At 32.5% G+C, this 14,846-nt stretch overlaps 2 protein-coding genes and 1 long non-coding RNA gene across 3 annotated transcripts; 1 reads left to right on the forward strand and 2 right to left on the reverse strand.

Annotated features, from left to right (window-relative positions):
* Positions 1–2,751: 2,751 nt before the first annotated feature.
* LOC137820668 (syntaxin-32-like) lies at positions 2,752–9,026 on the reverse strand. The gene is made up of 6 exons (XM_068624852.1): positions 8,926–9,026; positions 8,500–8,840; positions 8,181–8,431; positions 7,917–8,089; positions 6,062–6,250; positions 2,752–3,154 (listed from the first exon to the last, which is right to left on the reverse strand). The coding sequence occupies exons 2-6, from the start codon at positions 8,729–8,731 to the stop codon at positions 2,995–2,997; spliced, it is 1,005 nt and encodes a 334-aa protein (XP_068480953.1). The 5' UTR covers positions 8,732–8,840; positions 8,926–9,026; the 3' UTR covers positions 2,752–2,994.
* On the forward strand, positions 5,051–7,762 carry LOC137820669 (uncharacterized). The gene is made up of 2 exons (XR_011082666.1): positions 5,051–5,251; positions 6,948–7,762. It is a non-coding gene; the product is annotated as an uncharacterized lncRNA (long non-coding RNA).
* Positions 9,027–9,888: 862 nt separating the features above from the next.
* Positions 9,889–14,391, reverse strand: LOC137821822 (syntaxin-32-like). The gene is made up of 5 exons (XM_068626588.1): positions 13,887–14,391; positions 13,358–13,608; positions 13,094–13,266; positions 12,017–12,208; positions 9,889–10,125 (listed from the first exon to the last, which is right to left on the reverse strand). Exons 1-5 carry the CDS (start codon positions 14,119–14,121, stop codon positions 9,966–9,968), a joined length of 1,011 nt encoding a protein of 336 aa, XP_068482689.1. The 5' UTR covers positions 14,122–14,391; the 3' UTR covers positions 9,889–9,965.
* Between the last annotated feature and the right edge of the window lie 455 nt (positions 14,392–14,846).

The raw sequence follows: 14,846 nt of genomic DNA on the forward strand, positions 1-14,846 counted from the left end.
TCCTTACATGAAAATAACCTCAAAGGGGAGACCTAAGTCAAGTCAAATAAGGACTGATATGGATATAAGAGAACAACATGATCAAACAAAAAAATGTTCATATTGTCAAACATTAGGACACACAAAAAGAATGTATTCAACATTATTGGATTGTGCACTTCTCGTCACTAATTATGTTTCATTTTGCACAAACTATTTAATGTACCATTGAAAAAAATATTAAATGAATTATCATCTTTCATTTATTTTTATTTTTATGATCAACATATACTTATTTAGTATCGCCTTATATCTCTTATCTTTATCTTGTTTGATTTTTTTTATATTTTTTATCTTTATCTTATTTTGTTTTGTCTTTATTTTATATCTTTTATGTTTTTAGTTATTATTTCTTTTTCTACCATTCTTTATTTATTTCTGTTTTTTGTTTTTATTTTTATTGTTGTTGTTTTTATTTTCTATACTTATTTATTTTTGTATTTTTTTCTTTTCATTTTTAAGCATTAAGTGTAGCATGTGCATTAGTTTTTTTTTAGGATTTTGCATTTAGGGTAGACACTTCAATATTATCTATATTCACTACTAAATAATACTAATTGACTTTAGCTTTTTTTATAATGATGTCCTGAATTTTTTACTTGAAATTAACATGATTACATCACCAATAATAATAATAATAATAAAATATTAATTTATGTTTATAGATTCAATTTTTGTATTGTTGTAGGGTTTAATTTTTTATTTTCTTTAAAAAAAATTAAACTAAACATTTTTAGTTTATTACTTTTTATTTTTATTTTGTAAAAACTCATTTCTTTATTTATTAATTATATTTCTAACTATTTTAAACATTAAAAATATTTATTTTTTAATGCATTCAAAATTAAAATTATCAATTTTTTTAATATTTTTTTAACTTTTGAAATAGTGCTAAATAGGGAAATAAAAACAAAAGGGTGCTAGATGGGAAAATAAAAATAAAAAGGTGCTAGATGAGAAAATAAAAATTTAAATAGTGCTATATGAGGAATTAAGCCTTTTATTATATAGAATTTTTGACTTTATAAATTTATTTTATTTAAACTTATGAACCAATAAGAGATTTGATAATGAGATAAATTTTATTGCCTATGTCTTCCTCCTTTCTTTTTTCTTTCTATATGAGATAAATAGCATACAATTATTCCTAGGTCAATAGGTTTTCTTTAAGATGTACATGAAAAAATTATTTTATTTCATATATTTTTATTTATTATATAAAAATAAATAAATTAAACATATTATTTATCATTATTATATTAAAATTATATTGTAATTAAAAAATGATTATATAAAATAAAACATTTTGAATACATAAACTTAATATACTTAAAATATAAATAATTACTCGCTTTTAATCTACATGGAAGTAATTTTCAGTTATTTTTTCTATTCTTATTTTAATAGATTGGTATTTTCATTGTGAACTTATATTATGGTTTAAAAATATTATTAAAATAAAAAAGAAAAATAATATTAGATATCAGATAGTGGAATTACATTATATATATAATAATAATAATATATAATGTTATATATATATAATTCCATGAGAATCAAGATTGCACATATAATTAATTATTTATTATATATATTATTAGTACCGATAATAATGTTATTGATACTTCGGTATTAATACTAACAGATGTTATTAAGGTTTAATAATATTTTTATTCGTACAAGGTTAGAATAATTTTGATTTTTTTCCTTAAATTTAAATGATAAATATTTGTTCTCTCTTCAAATTGAAAAAAAAAAGTATTTTTGTTACTAAACATTAAATTTAAAAGACTAAAATGAGTTTAGTACTTCTGAACTAAAATTATACAGATTTAAGGGATTAAAATGAACTTCTTTCAATTTGATGGACTTAAAAATTAATTATTCTAAATTTCAACTAGTGTATAATTTAAATATATTATTATTATTATGATATTTTAAAATTATATACTTGTTTTTATTGTGAGATAAACATGTAAATGAATGAAAATAAATTAGTATTGTTGATATACCTTTACGCACTACTAAAGATATTACACCTATTACTATTACATTTGTGTGTCGACATTTTGTATGATTATGAAAAAACATTTAATATAATTTAAAATTTTAATTATTATAATAGCTACCTAATGAAAAATAGTTATCAAAACATCAAAATAAGGAAACAAAATACTTAGTTTATTTTCATTATATTAACTGAATTTTTACTTCTTTATACAAAGATCATAAACAAAATTATAAGTTCAAAATTTAAATCTTAAAATTTATTTAGGTTTAAATATACTTAAATGACCTAAAATTTTGAAAAAATAAATTAAAATCTTGAGATAACTCTTGCAATAGAATCTTAATATAATAATTATACTGTTATTAGAGTTTAATACAAAAATTAATTTATAAAATTAGGATACTTAAATCACTAGAATCACTGCATTGAAACAGCAATTTGAAAAAAATAATTATCAAACAACATGCATTACTTCTTATAAGATTAACATTAGTACTTTTAAGTTAACTTGTAAAAGAAAATCCAAGATATATTATTTTCTATTATTCTACACATAGTAATCGAGTTTAACAGATTGAAAACCAGAAATTGCATAACGAAAATGATTGAAATAGCAATACAAGCTGACTTTACTGCATCTTTTTCCTTTGATCTCATGAAGACATTATCAAGTTACTGGTTTTCTTTGTGCAATATAAATATATGGATAAATGTTAGAGGAAGCCTCCATTAGATAAAAACCATGAGTCACAGAGATAAATGGACAATATGCAATGAACCCAGTTCTTAACCTCGATACGTACAAGTATAAAATTTGACAAACTTGGTCCTAAGCTAAACTCTGCAGAAATGAATATAGATTTGGAGAAAGAAATATTAATGAAATACAAAAGGTTTTATCAGCAGTAAGAAGGGAGTCATTTGTGTCCTCGTTTTCAAGATTACTATGCCACAAAAAATAAGAAAACCATAAGAAAAAATATTAATACAAAGAAAATCTTGATCATCAGCCACCTATTAGAAGATATGCTGTTCAGATACTTCAACAAAGCCCCTTGCGCCCCCTCTACGTTTGCCAATGAATCATCCATGTTTTCATCAATCCTGCAAATTAAGTAACCACTATCAACCCCACCATTGTCTCGATATAAAAACAAGAAACAAGCAAAAGTCAGTTCACCTTATCAACAATCAAAGAGGTGTGCAATTGTTCCCATCAAATTACAATAGTTTGAAAGTATTGCAGCACGGTCGTAAAACAAGAAAGCTCGTGGAGGGGGCACACTCAAGTCCTACTCCCCCTACTTTAGTTAATGGCTAACCAACCCTGACCCGTGAGTGCCCAATTTGCCCCACTCTGCATGGGACGGGTAAGGTGAATTTAAAACCCGCTCTGCCATGGGACAGGGCAGGTGTGGACTTAGGGTTCCTACAGCCATTGTCAACATATTAAGCATCATACTTATCTAAGTTACCAATAAAGTCAATTATATTAACTCATCTTTACAAGTTTAACACTAATGCCTTCTTTTGTTGAGTGGAGGAAGAAGGATGGGGGTGGGGAGGAATAAAGAAGAAATAATTTTTAAAAATGGTGAGACCCACTGCGTTATTTCTCACCTATTTATAGGCATCTCTATCTCTCTCCTTATTTCCAATCAAATCAATAAAATTACACAACTTTTAAACAACTTTATCTCTATTTCTCATTTATTTATGTTGTCCAAATAACTAAACATTCAATTCATTTCTTACCTTTCTCTTCTCTCAACTTATTTCTTCTCCATTTCTATTCCCTCTATTTCTCTCTTCAAAACCAAACAACGTAAGAGAACATTTGTTACCAGAGAATTTTTTCCATACTCCGGAAGAATCGTGATTCTTGGAAATCATGAATCATGGAAATTATGATTCTTAGAAATGACTACATTTTATTCGGTTTGTCAAATATATCGTCAGAAATATTTATAAAGTTGTATAAAAGTTAAAGAGTAATGTGTTATTTTTATTAAAATCTTTAATTTGTTACCACATTAAATTATTTAACTCAGGAAAGTTAGAAATCTCACTTCCTTCCCTAAGAATGTTTTTGGTCGAAAAACTCGGCCAAATATAATTCCTTAGGAATGTTACTTTTTAAAAGTCAACCAAACATACGAAACATATTTTTCCAAACTTATATTTTCGGAATTAGACAAACTTTTCTTCTACAAAATGTTCTCAAATATAGTAAACACAAATTATTTCATTAGCAGATTAAATTTAAGATTAGGACTTTATAAATTCAATTCAAAAGTATTCACGAGTAAGGGGCAAGACCGGTATGGTATAGTGTGGGTTCTACTAATGTTTTCTAAATTCTAATGGAGTTCAATTTAAAACCCTAGGGGCTAGGGTGCAGTTGGAGTTAGGTTGAGTAATAGCCCACTAAGCAACTCGACATGCTGAACCAATAACAATGGACTCATATCCATCACAAAAAATCATTACAAAGATTTAACTGGGAAAAAATTGACATCATAGTCAAAATTAATACTTTAAAAAAAATAGTAAGCAATATCTTCATAATCATAAAGAAGTAAGCAGGTATCAACTCCAAAAGTGAAAAAGTTAAGCAAGACTTTCAAAATTGAAAATATTCAGCATTCCCAACATCTCACAAACTTTACCTTGAGTTTGAGCATGACCTTTTGCTAATAAGTTAGCACGTTTTACAGACATACTCACACGTTAAACCAGTTATAACAGAACTCCTTCCGAAATTAATCATTTTCTCTCACCATGACATACAAGCATTTCAAAGTAAAATTTGTAGTTGAAAAAGGTTGTCAAACTACCCTTACCGAGTTAACTCGGTAGTAGACTCGGTTTTTGAGTAAACTCGGCAGACTCGGAGTGAACTCGGTGAAATCGTTCAAACACGCGAGTCTGCTCCGAGTTGGCGAGTTCAACTGGGTTTTTGTTTTAACCCCAAATGGTGTCTTTAGGGTTCGCGTTTCGTTTTGTTTGACGTTCGTTTTGGTGGTGTTGCGTCTTCTCTGGAGTGCGGAGGTCGGGCGTCTTCTCTGAACAAGTGCGGCGGTGGTGGCGGTTCTTGCGGTTGCCGTGGTCGCGGGTGCCAGGTCGACGGTGGTGCCTTCATCATATAAGATTATGGGTGGTGCTGGAATTAGTGTTGCATTCTTCTGTGGTGTGATTTAGGTAATTAGGGTTTTTTCTTTTATTGGGCTGCACTAAATTGGGTTTTTTACTGGGCTGCACTAAATTGGGTTTTTTTATTTAGATGAGATGAAGATATTTTTTTCTGTTTGCAGTGATTTTTTTTTAATTAAGAAAATTTGATGTAAATATTTTTTTTCATGTGAAATTAAACTCAAATTTACGAGTCGCCTCTACTAGGCTGTCACGAGTCTACGTAGTCTCGAGTTTGACAAGTTAAAATTAATTTGGACACACATTCCAACTACATTTAGCAATTCAGAATAATTTTTTATCAAAATCAATTCTACCCAACTTTAAAACAAACATCCCCTTCAGGTACAACATGGATTGCAGGACTTTTCTCATTTCTACTTTTCTGCTCATCATTTTTCCTTTAGTAAAAAACACATAAATTATGAATTTAATAAAACAGCACCATCAAAATCAGGAGAATGCAATCAAAGACAGATCCAAGCATAAAATGGCAGATTTATAAAAATGAAAACAAAGCTTCACTGCCTGTAGCACTTTGACCAGAACAGATCATCAAATCAAAACTCGTCAAAGGTTTAATAAGGAAAAACACTATTTAGTTTATAATATCCATTCCTACATATATCTGAAGTCCAAGATACTTTAAAACAAAGTGATGCTTTGCTAGAACTGAAAGACTCATTTGATCATAACAAAATTATGGACAAATAAGTAAGGTTGTATCTAAAAGTAATATAATCATATATCATCTTAAATAAAGCAATGCAGGGCAATAAAGATGCATCTATACAATGCATGAGTGAGAAATATAAAAACCTGATGGCAACTTCTCCTTGTTGGGAAACAAGTGTTGCTAGTTGATTAAAGATGTTGCTAAGCTCATGAATAGTGGACTCAACATTTTGAAGAGCTTCGGTTCTGCTTTGCATGTAGCTATCTTGCAATGGGACTACCTCTTGTTGCTGCTGTTGCAGCAACGGTTGACTCTCCCCATCCACCTGTTTTCTGCGGGTTTAAAAGGCCCACCAGAACATTGTGTGAGATCATAGTTTCAGATATAATTTGCCACAACCAAAAACAGTCTTGATATTGGAGCATAACAATAGTAACTATTGGTTTAAAAATGGTCCAAATCATGCCTTGTAACCATAGTTCTCACTTATCAGCTAGGGCCAGGCTCAATATTTTTGCGAGCCACACCTAACATTTCAACTTCCAATTGAAAAGGTGTTGTTTTATTAAGAAGTGCGGAAAACAACAAAGCCAATTTTGTAAGTGATGCTAAATTTTGAGATTTTAAATCTCCCTAACCATAAATGCATTTCATTCACCTTCCCTTTGGTTCCATTGTTGTATTCCTCCTGTGTCACATTTTATCTCTTAACACCAACCACCCTTTTGAAACTTAGCTGAAAATATAAGTTCCTATCCATTCCCTTCCTTCATACAAACTACTTCTGGGATAACTTTTTATAGTTAGAGATGGTACTCTTAAGAGAAAGGGGGCACTGCCATCTCTTCTTGGAATTTGCTTATTTAGGCCGAGGTATACTAGCAATTTGAAAATTTTAAGGAAATTAATTTTTAGCACCTTTTCATTTTAAGGAGTAGTGTATATACAAGGTTTGAGTATAATTTTGAAATTTCATAGTTAAATATTCTTTTAAAGATTGGTGAACTAATATGTAGAATGCAATGTTAGGATCCAACTGCAAGGTATATATTGAAAGTGTGAGATTCTATCGTGTGATATGGCCTAGGGCTCTCCAACTACATATGCTAGCTTTTTCGGTATGGCTCTCTCAAGGTTCTTGTCAATTGGTATGAAAGCTTTCCATCATGTCTCTCAGCTCCAAAATAAGTGTTGCATGTGCTGATGTCAACAGTGCAATGTTTGCCTGTAACAAGTCAACAACCTAGTGCATAGCCAGACCACACGGGCATCAAGGCTGCAGAACATGGTAGGGTATTATGGAATTCTAGTATGGGGTTTATAACTTATAAGGCCTTGGGCTCCCTAACTACAACTGCAAATTTTTGTGGTGTAATTCTCCAAGGCGTCTTATCACACTATCTTATTTGCTATGAAGTGATTAAGTGTCTATATGTATCCAAGGCAGACTATCACACTTTGACATTGCATAAATGCTCTGATCCACTATTGGAACTCCACTACGGCGCAGCATCTGCAAAAAGGAGGTCTGGCAACCACAAAGGGTATCGTGGTTTCAACTGGCACAGCTTTGAGGCCAGAAAGTGGGACTATATGTGACGCCCTCGCCCAGTCCCAGTGCCGCACTCCTTTTAATGTTTCAATCATAATTATATCTTTAACAATTGAACTTTCTGAGTTAATATTGTACCATTTTTATGAAGCCTGTTGTTATCTGCATACAACTTAATTCTGTATACATATAATTGATTTATTTCAACAGTTATGCAACTTCTGTCATTTTACCAGCGATGCTTACATGCTATATGCAATATGATATAGTGGCTTTCCGCCATTTCCTACTATCCGCTCATGCACAATTTTTATCTGTTCCATTTAGATCAATTACTTTCTTTGCTCTAGCACGTTTTTATCTTTGTTATGCCACTTGCTTTACTACATCCTATTGCACAAGCAACACAAGTAAAAAGGGACAGCGGAGGAATTAGCATAACTTACTTAGCAAGCAACTGAGATGAAGATGACCCACTAGCCCATGGTGGAGCAGGGGCATTAGAACTACTAGCAGCGGACCTGGTAGCCAACGGCCGTTGCCGGACAAAAGGATTTGCAGAATCCTTAGAACCAGAGGCCGAAAACAGCTGTCTTCTATTCTCATGTACTTTCAAGTTCTTCACAAAAACATCAGCATGGCATCAGTGTCGTCCGCAATCAGAAAAAAAAAACACAGAGAAGCACAGCAACGCAAACACAGTGAAGTACCTCAGTTCGCATGGTGAGAACATCTTTAAACTCTTTGGTGGCGCCCATCAGCCGCGTCTTGAGGTCATCAACCACCGTGGTTGAATGGCTAGTGGTGTCGGTGGAAGCGTTCCCACTCTCGTTCCTAGAGTTGCTCAGCAACTGAAGATCCACAACCGCAGAGTTTAACGCAGTAATATCTTGCTTAATAACCCCCGTAAGCTCTTGGATTTCCATGGTAGGGTCATCGAAAACCGAAGTCCTCTTAGCCACTGCAGAGCAATTAAAATCCAAACATAGGGTTCTAAAATCAATCAAAAATAGACTATTATTTGCTTACACTTGGCAAGCTTGCCGAGCTTCTGAGACGTTTGGTGAATCCCGAAGCCAATCTTGGAAGCTCTTCTGTTGAACTCCGATTGATTTGCTATTGCGGATCGCTGTTCCTCCAATCTGGATGAATTGCCGCTTTGTCCATTCTGCGCTGATCCCGGCTTCTTCAAACTCTCCGCAATGCTATGAAATTCATGCGTCCGATCCCGAAACGATGACTGCGCCGATTTGGAGTGCATTTTGCCAATGTATCAGACACCGCTGCGAGATCCTTGAAGCCAGCGCCGGAAATTCGGTTGTGGTTTCCGGCGAGCGGTGGTGAACTACAGGAAAAGAGAAACCCTGGATCTGATTGGAATCGGATTGAATTAGCAATTGGAAGATTTATGCAGTAGAGAGTTTTAGAAATGAAAGTGTTGGGTTACAGCAAAACCTGTAGCTCTGTTTGGACATTTTACCCCGACCTCGCGGGATAGGATCTAGTGTTGTTAAGTGCTTCCTTTTCTTTAACAATTGCAAGATGCACTTATATTGAGTTTTAGAATAATTTTTTTTTATTCATATGAAATATAAAATACACTATGCAAAGTCTTTTTACAATTTTGGTAGATTGTACAAAATTACATTTTACAATATATATTATCTTAATTAAGTTACTTTTCATTATAATGTCACTAGAGGTTTTAGGAATATAAAAACTCTTACCACCTCACTTGTAAAATCTTTATTTTTGATTTCTCATAATACTCACTTAGCTTTGAGTCACCACTTTGTTTTCTATTTTACCTTCACAACTTCAGCCTGATACAATTCATTTGGGGATGGGAGTTTTCAGCCCAAACTTTTTATCCAGAAAAGTCAAATTCAGGTTTAGTTAGACATGGATCTTAATTGTATTGTATGTTCAAAGTTATTTTAATCATCACTTCAAGAACTACTTTCTGTGTTCTTCAACTTTTCACCAATTTTCTACATTTTTCCCTGTTATCTATTTACTAAATAATAACACGAATTTTTGTCATGCAGTGAGATAAAACATGTTTTATCACAGTGGTTTCTGTATTATGTTGCTGCTTCTTTTAATTTGTTCTTAAGGTGCATGCCCCAAGTTAAACACTCAAGCAAATATTCTTAATGAAATTTCTTTAATATTGTTTTTCTATTGTCAGCTCATGAAACTTACTATTCAACAACAACAACAAAAGCTCATGAAGGCATTGTCAGGTCATTGCTTTTCTATGTCCAATATGCAAAAAAATATTATTACAGAAAACCTCGTTATATGTAAATTATTTGACAAACTTGGTCCTAAGTTAACTCTGCAAGAATGAATATATATATATATATATATATATATATATATATGTATATGAGTATATATATATATAGATATATATTTGGATAAAAAAATATTAATTAAATACAGAAGGCTGCACTCGTGTCTTTGTTTTCATTTCTCTGTCATCCCAATGACTATGCCACAAAAAATAAGAAAACCATAAGAAAAAACATCAATACAAAGAAAATTTTGATCATCAACCACCGATTAGAAGATATGCTGTTCAGATATTTCAACAAAGCCCCTTGTGCTCCCTCTACGTTTGACAATGTATCGTCCATGTTTTCATCGATCCTGCAAATTAAGTAAGTCTATCAACCCCACAATGTCCCAATTGGCCAATATAAAAACAAAAATCAAGCAAAAGTCAATTCACCATGTCAATAATCGAAGTATACGTTTTCAATTGCTCATGCCAAATTATCGAACAAGTAAGCTTCATTAAACTCGTGCGGAGGCAAACTCAACTGGTAAATATTTATTACTAATAGCATATGTACATATTTATAACAAAAGATAAGATTAAATATACAAGAATGATTAAAAGCAACAATAAAACCATATTGATCATCTAATGATCATAAATTCATAACTGCACAGTAGCAGTGAAATTTATATTTTCATAATCATACATCAAGAAATTCTAACATCAAGAGTGAATAACCATTTTACCAAGTTTACACCTCGCTTGAGTGTAACCATTTTGCAAAATTAGTTAACACATGTTTTACAGGTAAATTCACAAGTTTGACAACAGGGTTGCATGACTTTCTCCCTTCTACTTTTGGATATCATCTATAGTAGTATAAAACTTGTCCAACCGTTGCCGTATGTCCTTACATGGTGCATTGCTCACTCAATTTTTCTTTTTTCTTTTAATTTTTTCACCTACTGTTTTTATTTTCTTTCACTCACCCACTTTTTACTTTGTTCTACCATGCAAAGCACAGGTGCTGATTCAGTTTGTTTCTTTTAAACAAGAATCACATATACTATTACTAAGAAATTACACTCAAGATATAAACCACTAAATAAGAAACCAAAAACAATTGTTAAAAGAAGTCATAAACAAAGAGGGACAATCAAAGAAACTTTAAATTGTGCACATAAACTTTCATAGGTAACTACTAATTAGGCACCCTCCCCAAAACCGACCAAACAAAGATGTGAAAGAAACTTTAATTGCCACCAGTCCCATTGGAACCAGGAGGGAATGCTTCTATGGCAATATCAGTACATGTCAAAAGGAACAAATATAATTAATTAAAGCAATTAAGGAACACCGTGTTATTTAAGTCCTCTAAAGAAAAAGCAAAACTAGTCTTGCCCTAGTAGGTGAGGTCAGCTACAGAGATCACATGGTGGCATTTGTTTAAAGACCAAATTTACAAAAAATGTCATGAGGGAGAGAGAGACTAGTTTTACTGACATCACATATATAGAGAGAGAGATCACACATATACACACACATATATATATACAAAGAGAGTGAGAGAGAGAGAGAGACTACTTTTATGTTGGTTAATGAGAGCCTAACACAACTCTTTTTCTGCACTCCAACTTGGGAACGCTAAGATACCATGGTCGTAGTTTTCATTGTCAGTTATCCAATTATGTTTTAGTCTCTAAACCTCATCTGATAACTGAAGTGGCCAAATTCTTAGACAAGTCATTTCTCGACTCAATGCAGCAAAGTAAGCAATTTAAATGGCACGGCATCCAGCATTATAGTCAACATGAAGTGAACCTCAATAATCTCCTACAGACAGTTAATCTAATCCACATATGCTTTACTCTCCAAAGTTTGCTTAAGAGTACTTTATAGATATAAATTCTTATGCAAGTTATTTCTGTACTTTAGTAAGCAGAAAAACAAGCAATTTAAACAGTGAGGCGTGACACTGAACCGAGCAGTCAACATGCAATAAACAATGAAATCATCTTCCACAGAAACTGAAGCAAGAGTTTGCTACAGATGCAATAAAGGTTCATTGAAGTAGGGCCGAAGTCATTTAAGTTTCAATGAAGTTGGCACAGATTTACTTGATAATAGAATTACTAGCAAAACAAATAGGATTTGATCTAACAGTAACATTCATTAAATATCATATTGGAATACAGAAATAACGAACAATAAGGATGTATGCATGCATGTGTATAGCACACAATTGAGATATATGAAAACCTGATGGCAATCTCTCCTTGTTGGGAAACAAGTGTCGCTAGCTGATTAAAAATGCTGCTAAGCTCATGAATAGTGGACTCAACATTCTGAAGAGCTTCGGTTCTGCTTTGCATGTAACTGTCTTGTAATGGAACTACATCCTGCTGCTGTTGCTGCTGCAACAATGGTTGACTCTCTGTGTCCATTTGCTTCCTATAGATTTAAAAGCCATGAGAAAAGTATAAAAATTTTGGAAAGAAACCAGGATGCCTGGCAGAATTTGACCCAACCAGAAACAGCCTTAAAATAATAGAGTATAACAAAAGTTTTTATTATTAAAAGTAAAGGGTCCACAAATCATGCCTAATAACTGTGCTCTCAATTCAGACTGAGATGCCCACTGTTTCTAGGGTCTACCTGACATTTCAACTCCCATCTCTTCTATTGAGCCAAGCTGAAAAAGGAAAATGGCTAAAATGGTAAGCTTGCCCTCCTACTTATATTTTGGACTAGGCTGTTTGACCCACCAAATCCTCCTGGCCAGGCCAAGTTTCATTAGTAGTATCGTTGGTCAGGTTAGGCCAACAAATGAGGTCTGAAAGGGCCAACCTGTTTAGCCGGTATAATTGTAACCAAAGAATCAATTGAAGTCCACAGGGTTGTAACTTATGCTTGTTTGATTTGATGCAATTGCATCAAAGGGATAGCCAAAGTTAACATGTTGGAAGTTAAAATTGGTAAAATGGTTGCAAAAAATACTGCAAAACTCAGTTGGACTTCAATAACATCACAGGGAAAACAAATAAATGAAATCCATGTAAGTTTGTAACCACACTTTTACTATATATTATTTAATAAACCAACTAGTCTTGCTTAGATTCATCAATTCCTTTCTTCAAACAAAAACATGCACTCAGTAATCTATCCAGTCATAATAACACACATTCATGAGATAAGAATACATCAATTCAAATCATCTCACAAGTTAGTCTACATGCATTACACAAAAATTGTCAAGACAACAATAACAACAACCAGATGCTTAACTACAAGCCTACAACCGACAAAAGAATATACAAATAAAAACGCTTAACTTACTTGGGAAACACCTGAGATGAAGACGGCGACTCATTAGCCCAGGGAGCAGGGGAATTAGAAGTACTAGCTGCCGCCCTAGCAGCCAAAGGCCGTTGCCGGATGAAAGGATTTGCCGAATCCTTCGAAGCAGAAGACGAAAACAACTGTCTTCTATTCTCATGCACTTTCATGTTCTTCACAAAAAGAGACACAATATAGTCTTACTTAGCAGCTAGCCATTAAGCCATAAAACAAACACAACAAACCACCAACACAACAAAGTACCTCAGTTCTCATGGTGAGAACATCCTTAAACTCTTTGGTAGCGCTCATCAACCGCGTCTTCAAGTCATCCACCACGGTGCTCGAATGGCTCGTTGTGTCCACAGAAACATTTCCACTCTCATTCCTAGAGTTGCATAGCAACTGAAGATCCACCACCGCAGAGTTTAAAGCAGTGATATCCTGCTTAATAACACCAGTAAGCTCTTGGATTTCCATGGTAGGGTCATCAAAAACCGAAGTCCTTTTCGCCACTACGAATCAAAACAAATAGAAACGTTCATAATGACTTCATAGCATGTTATTCTATAGTAAAACCAATTAAAATAGGTTTATAATATAACTTCATAACATCACATCATACGATTCTAATAAAAAATCAATAAAAACACGCTTATAACTTTATAACTTCAAAACTTCACATCCTATGATTCTGTTCTAGAATCAATTAAAATAGGATTATAATTTATAACTTCATATCCTTTGATTCTATTCTAAATTCAATTAAATAAATTTATCGTCATTTGCTTACATTTAGCGAGCTTGGAGAGCTTCTGAGACGTTTGGTGAATTCCGAAGCCGATTTTGGAGGCCCTTCTATTGAAATCCGATTGATTTGCGATCGATGATCGCTGTTCCTCCGATCTGGAAGAACTGCTACTGCTGGGCCCTGCGGGCCCTGATCCGGACTTCTTCAACCTCTCGGTGATGCTGTGGAATTCATGCGTCCGATCCCGGGACGATGACTGTGCCGCTTTCACGTGCATTTTCTTCTCCCGGAATGCGAGATCCGTGAAAGTAATCAGACACACGTGAACAACCCAGGGAAAAAACTCGAATTGAATTTGGATTTGGATTTTGGAATTCAGTGATTGTGTGTATGGTAAGGAATCATAGATTGCAATAGTTGTGGAAGGATCTGGAAAATTGGTGTATACTGGGAAGTGGTTTGTTTACCTTGAATTGAATGAATTTTATTGTTTCTTTTTGTTCTTCTTCGTGCCTCAAAGTTCTAACATTCTAACATAGTCTAATTTGGGATCTGAATTTGTTATCTATAACTATATATAACGAATTAATTATTTTCTTTTACATAAATTACTTCTTAATTTTATTTTTATATCAATATTTATTTTATTATTTTATTTTACATATTTCAGTCATTTTTTTTTCTGAACATTTATTAAATATACTACAATTTTTATGAAATTTAATTTTTAAAATTGTTTTTTTAAAATTAATATCTAATGAGTTTTTTTTATGTACATGTTAGTTCTCTTTTATTATTTTATTTAATTATTTTGTAATTACATGAATAGTTAAAATGGTAAAATTGAAAAATATTATTTAAATTAAAAATTGATAAAAAAAAATTGATTGAAAGAGTATAAATATATTAAAAGGGTTTTTCTCTTTAACTATTTTATAAGTATATACAATTTTTTTACTATTTTACCCTTATATACACGGTATCACATGTAATGATATATAG

This window comes from Phaseolus vulgaris, chromosome 9 (assembly GCF_000499845.2).
Source record: "Phaseolus vulgaris cultivar G19833 chromosome 9, P. vulgaris v2.0, whole genome shotgun sequence".
Classification (NCBI taxonomy): Eukaryota; Viridiplantae; Streptophyta; class Magnoliopsida; order Fabales; family Fabaceae; genus Phaseolus; species Phaseolus vulgaris.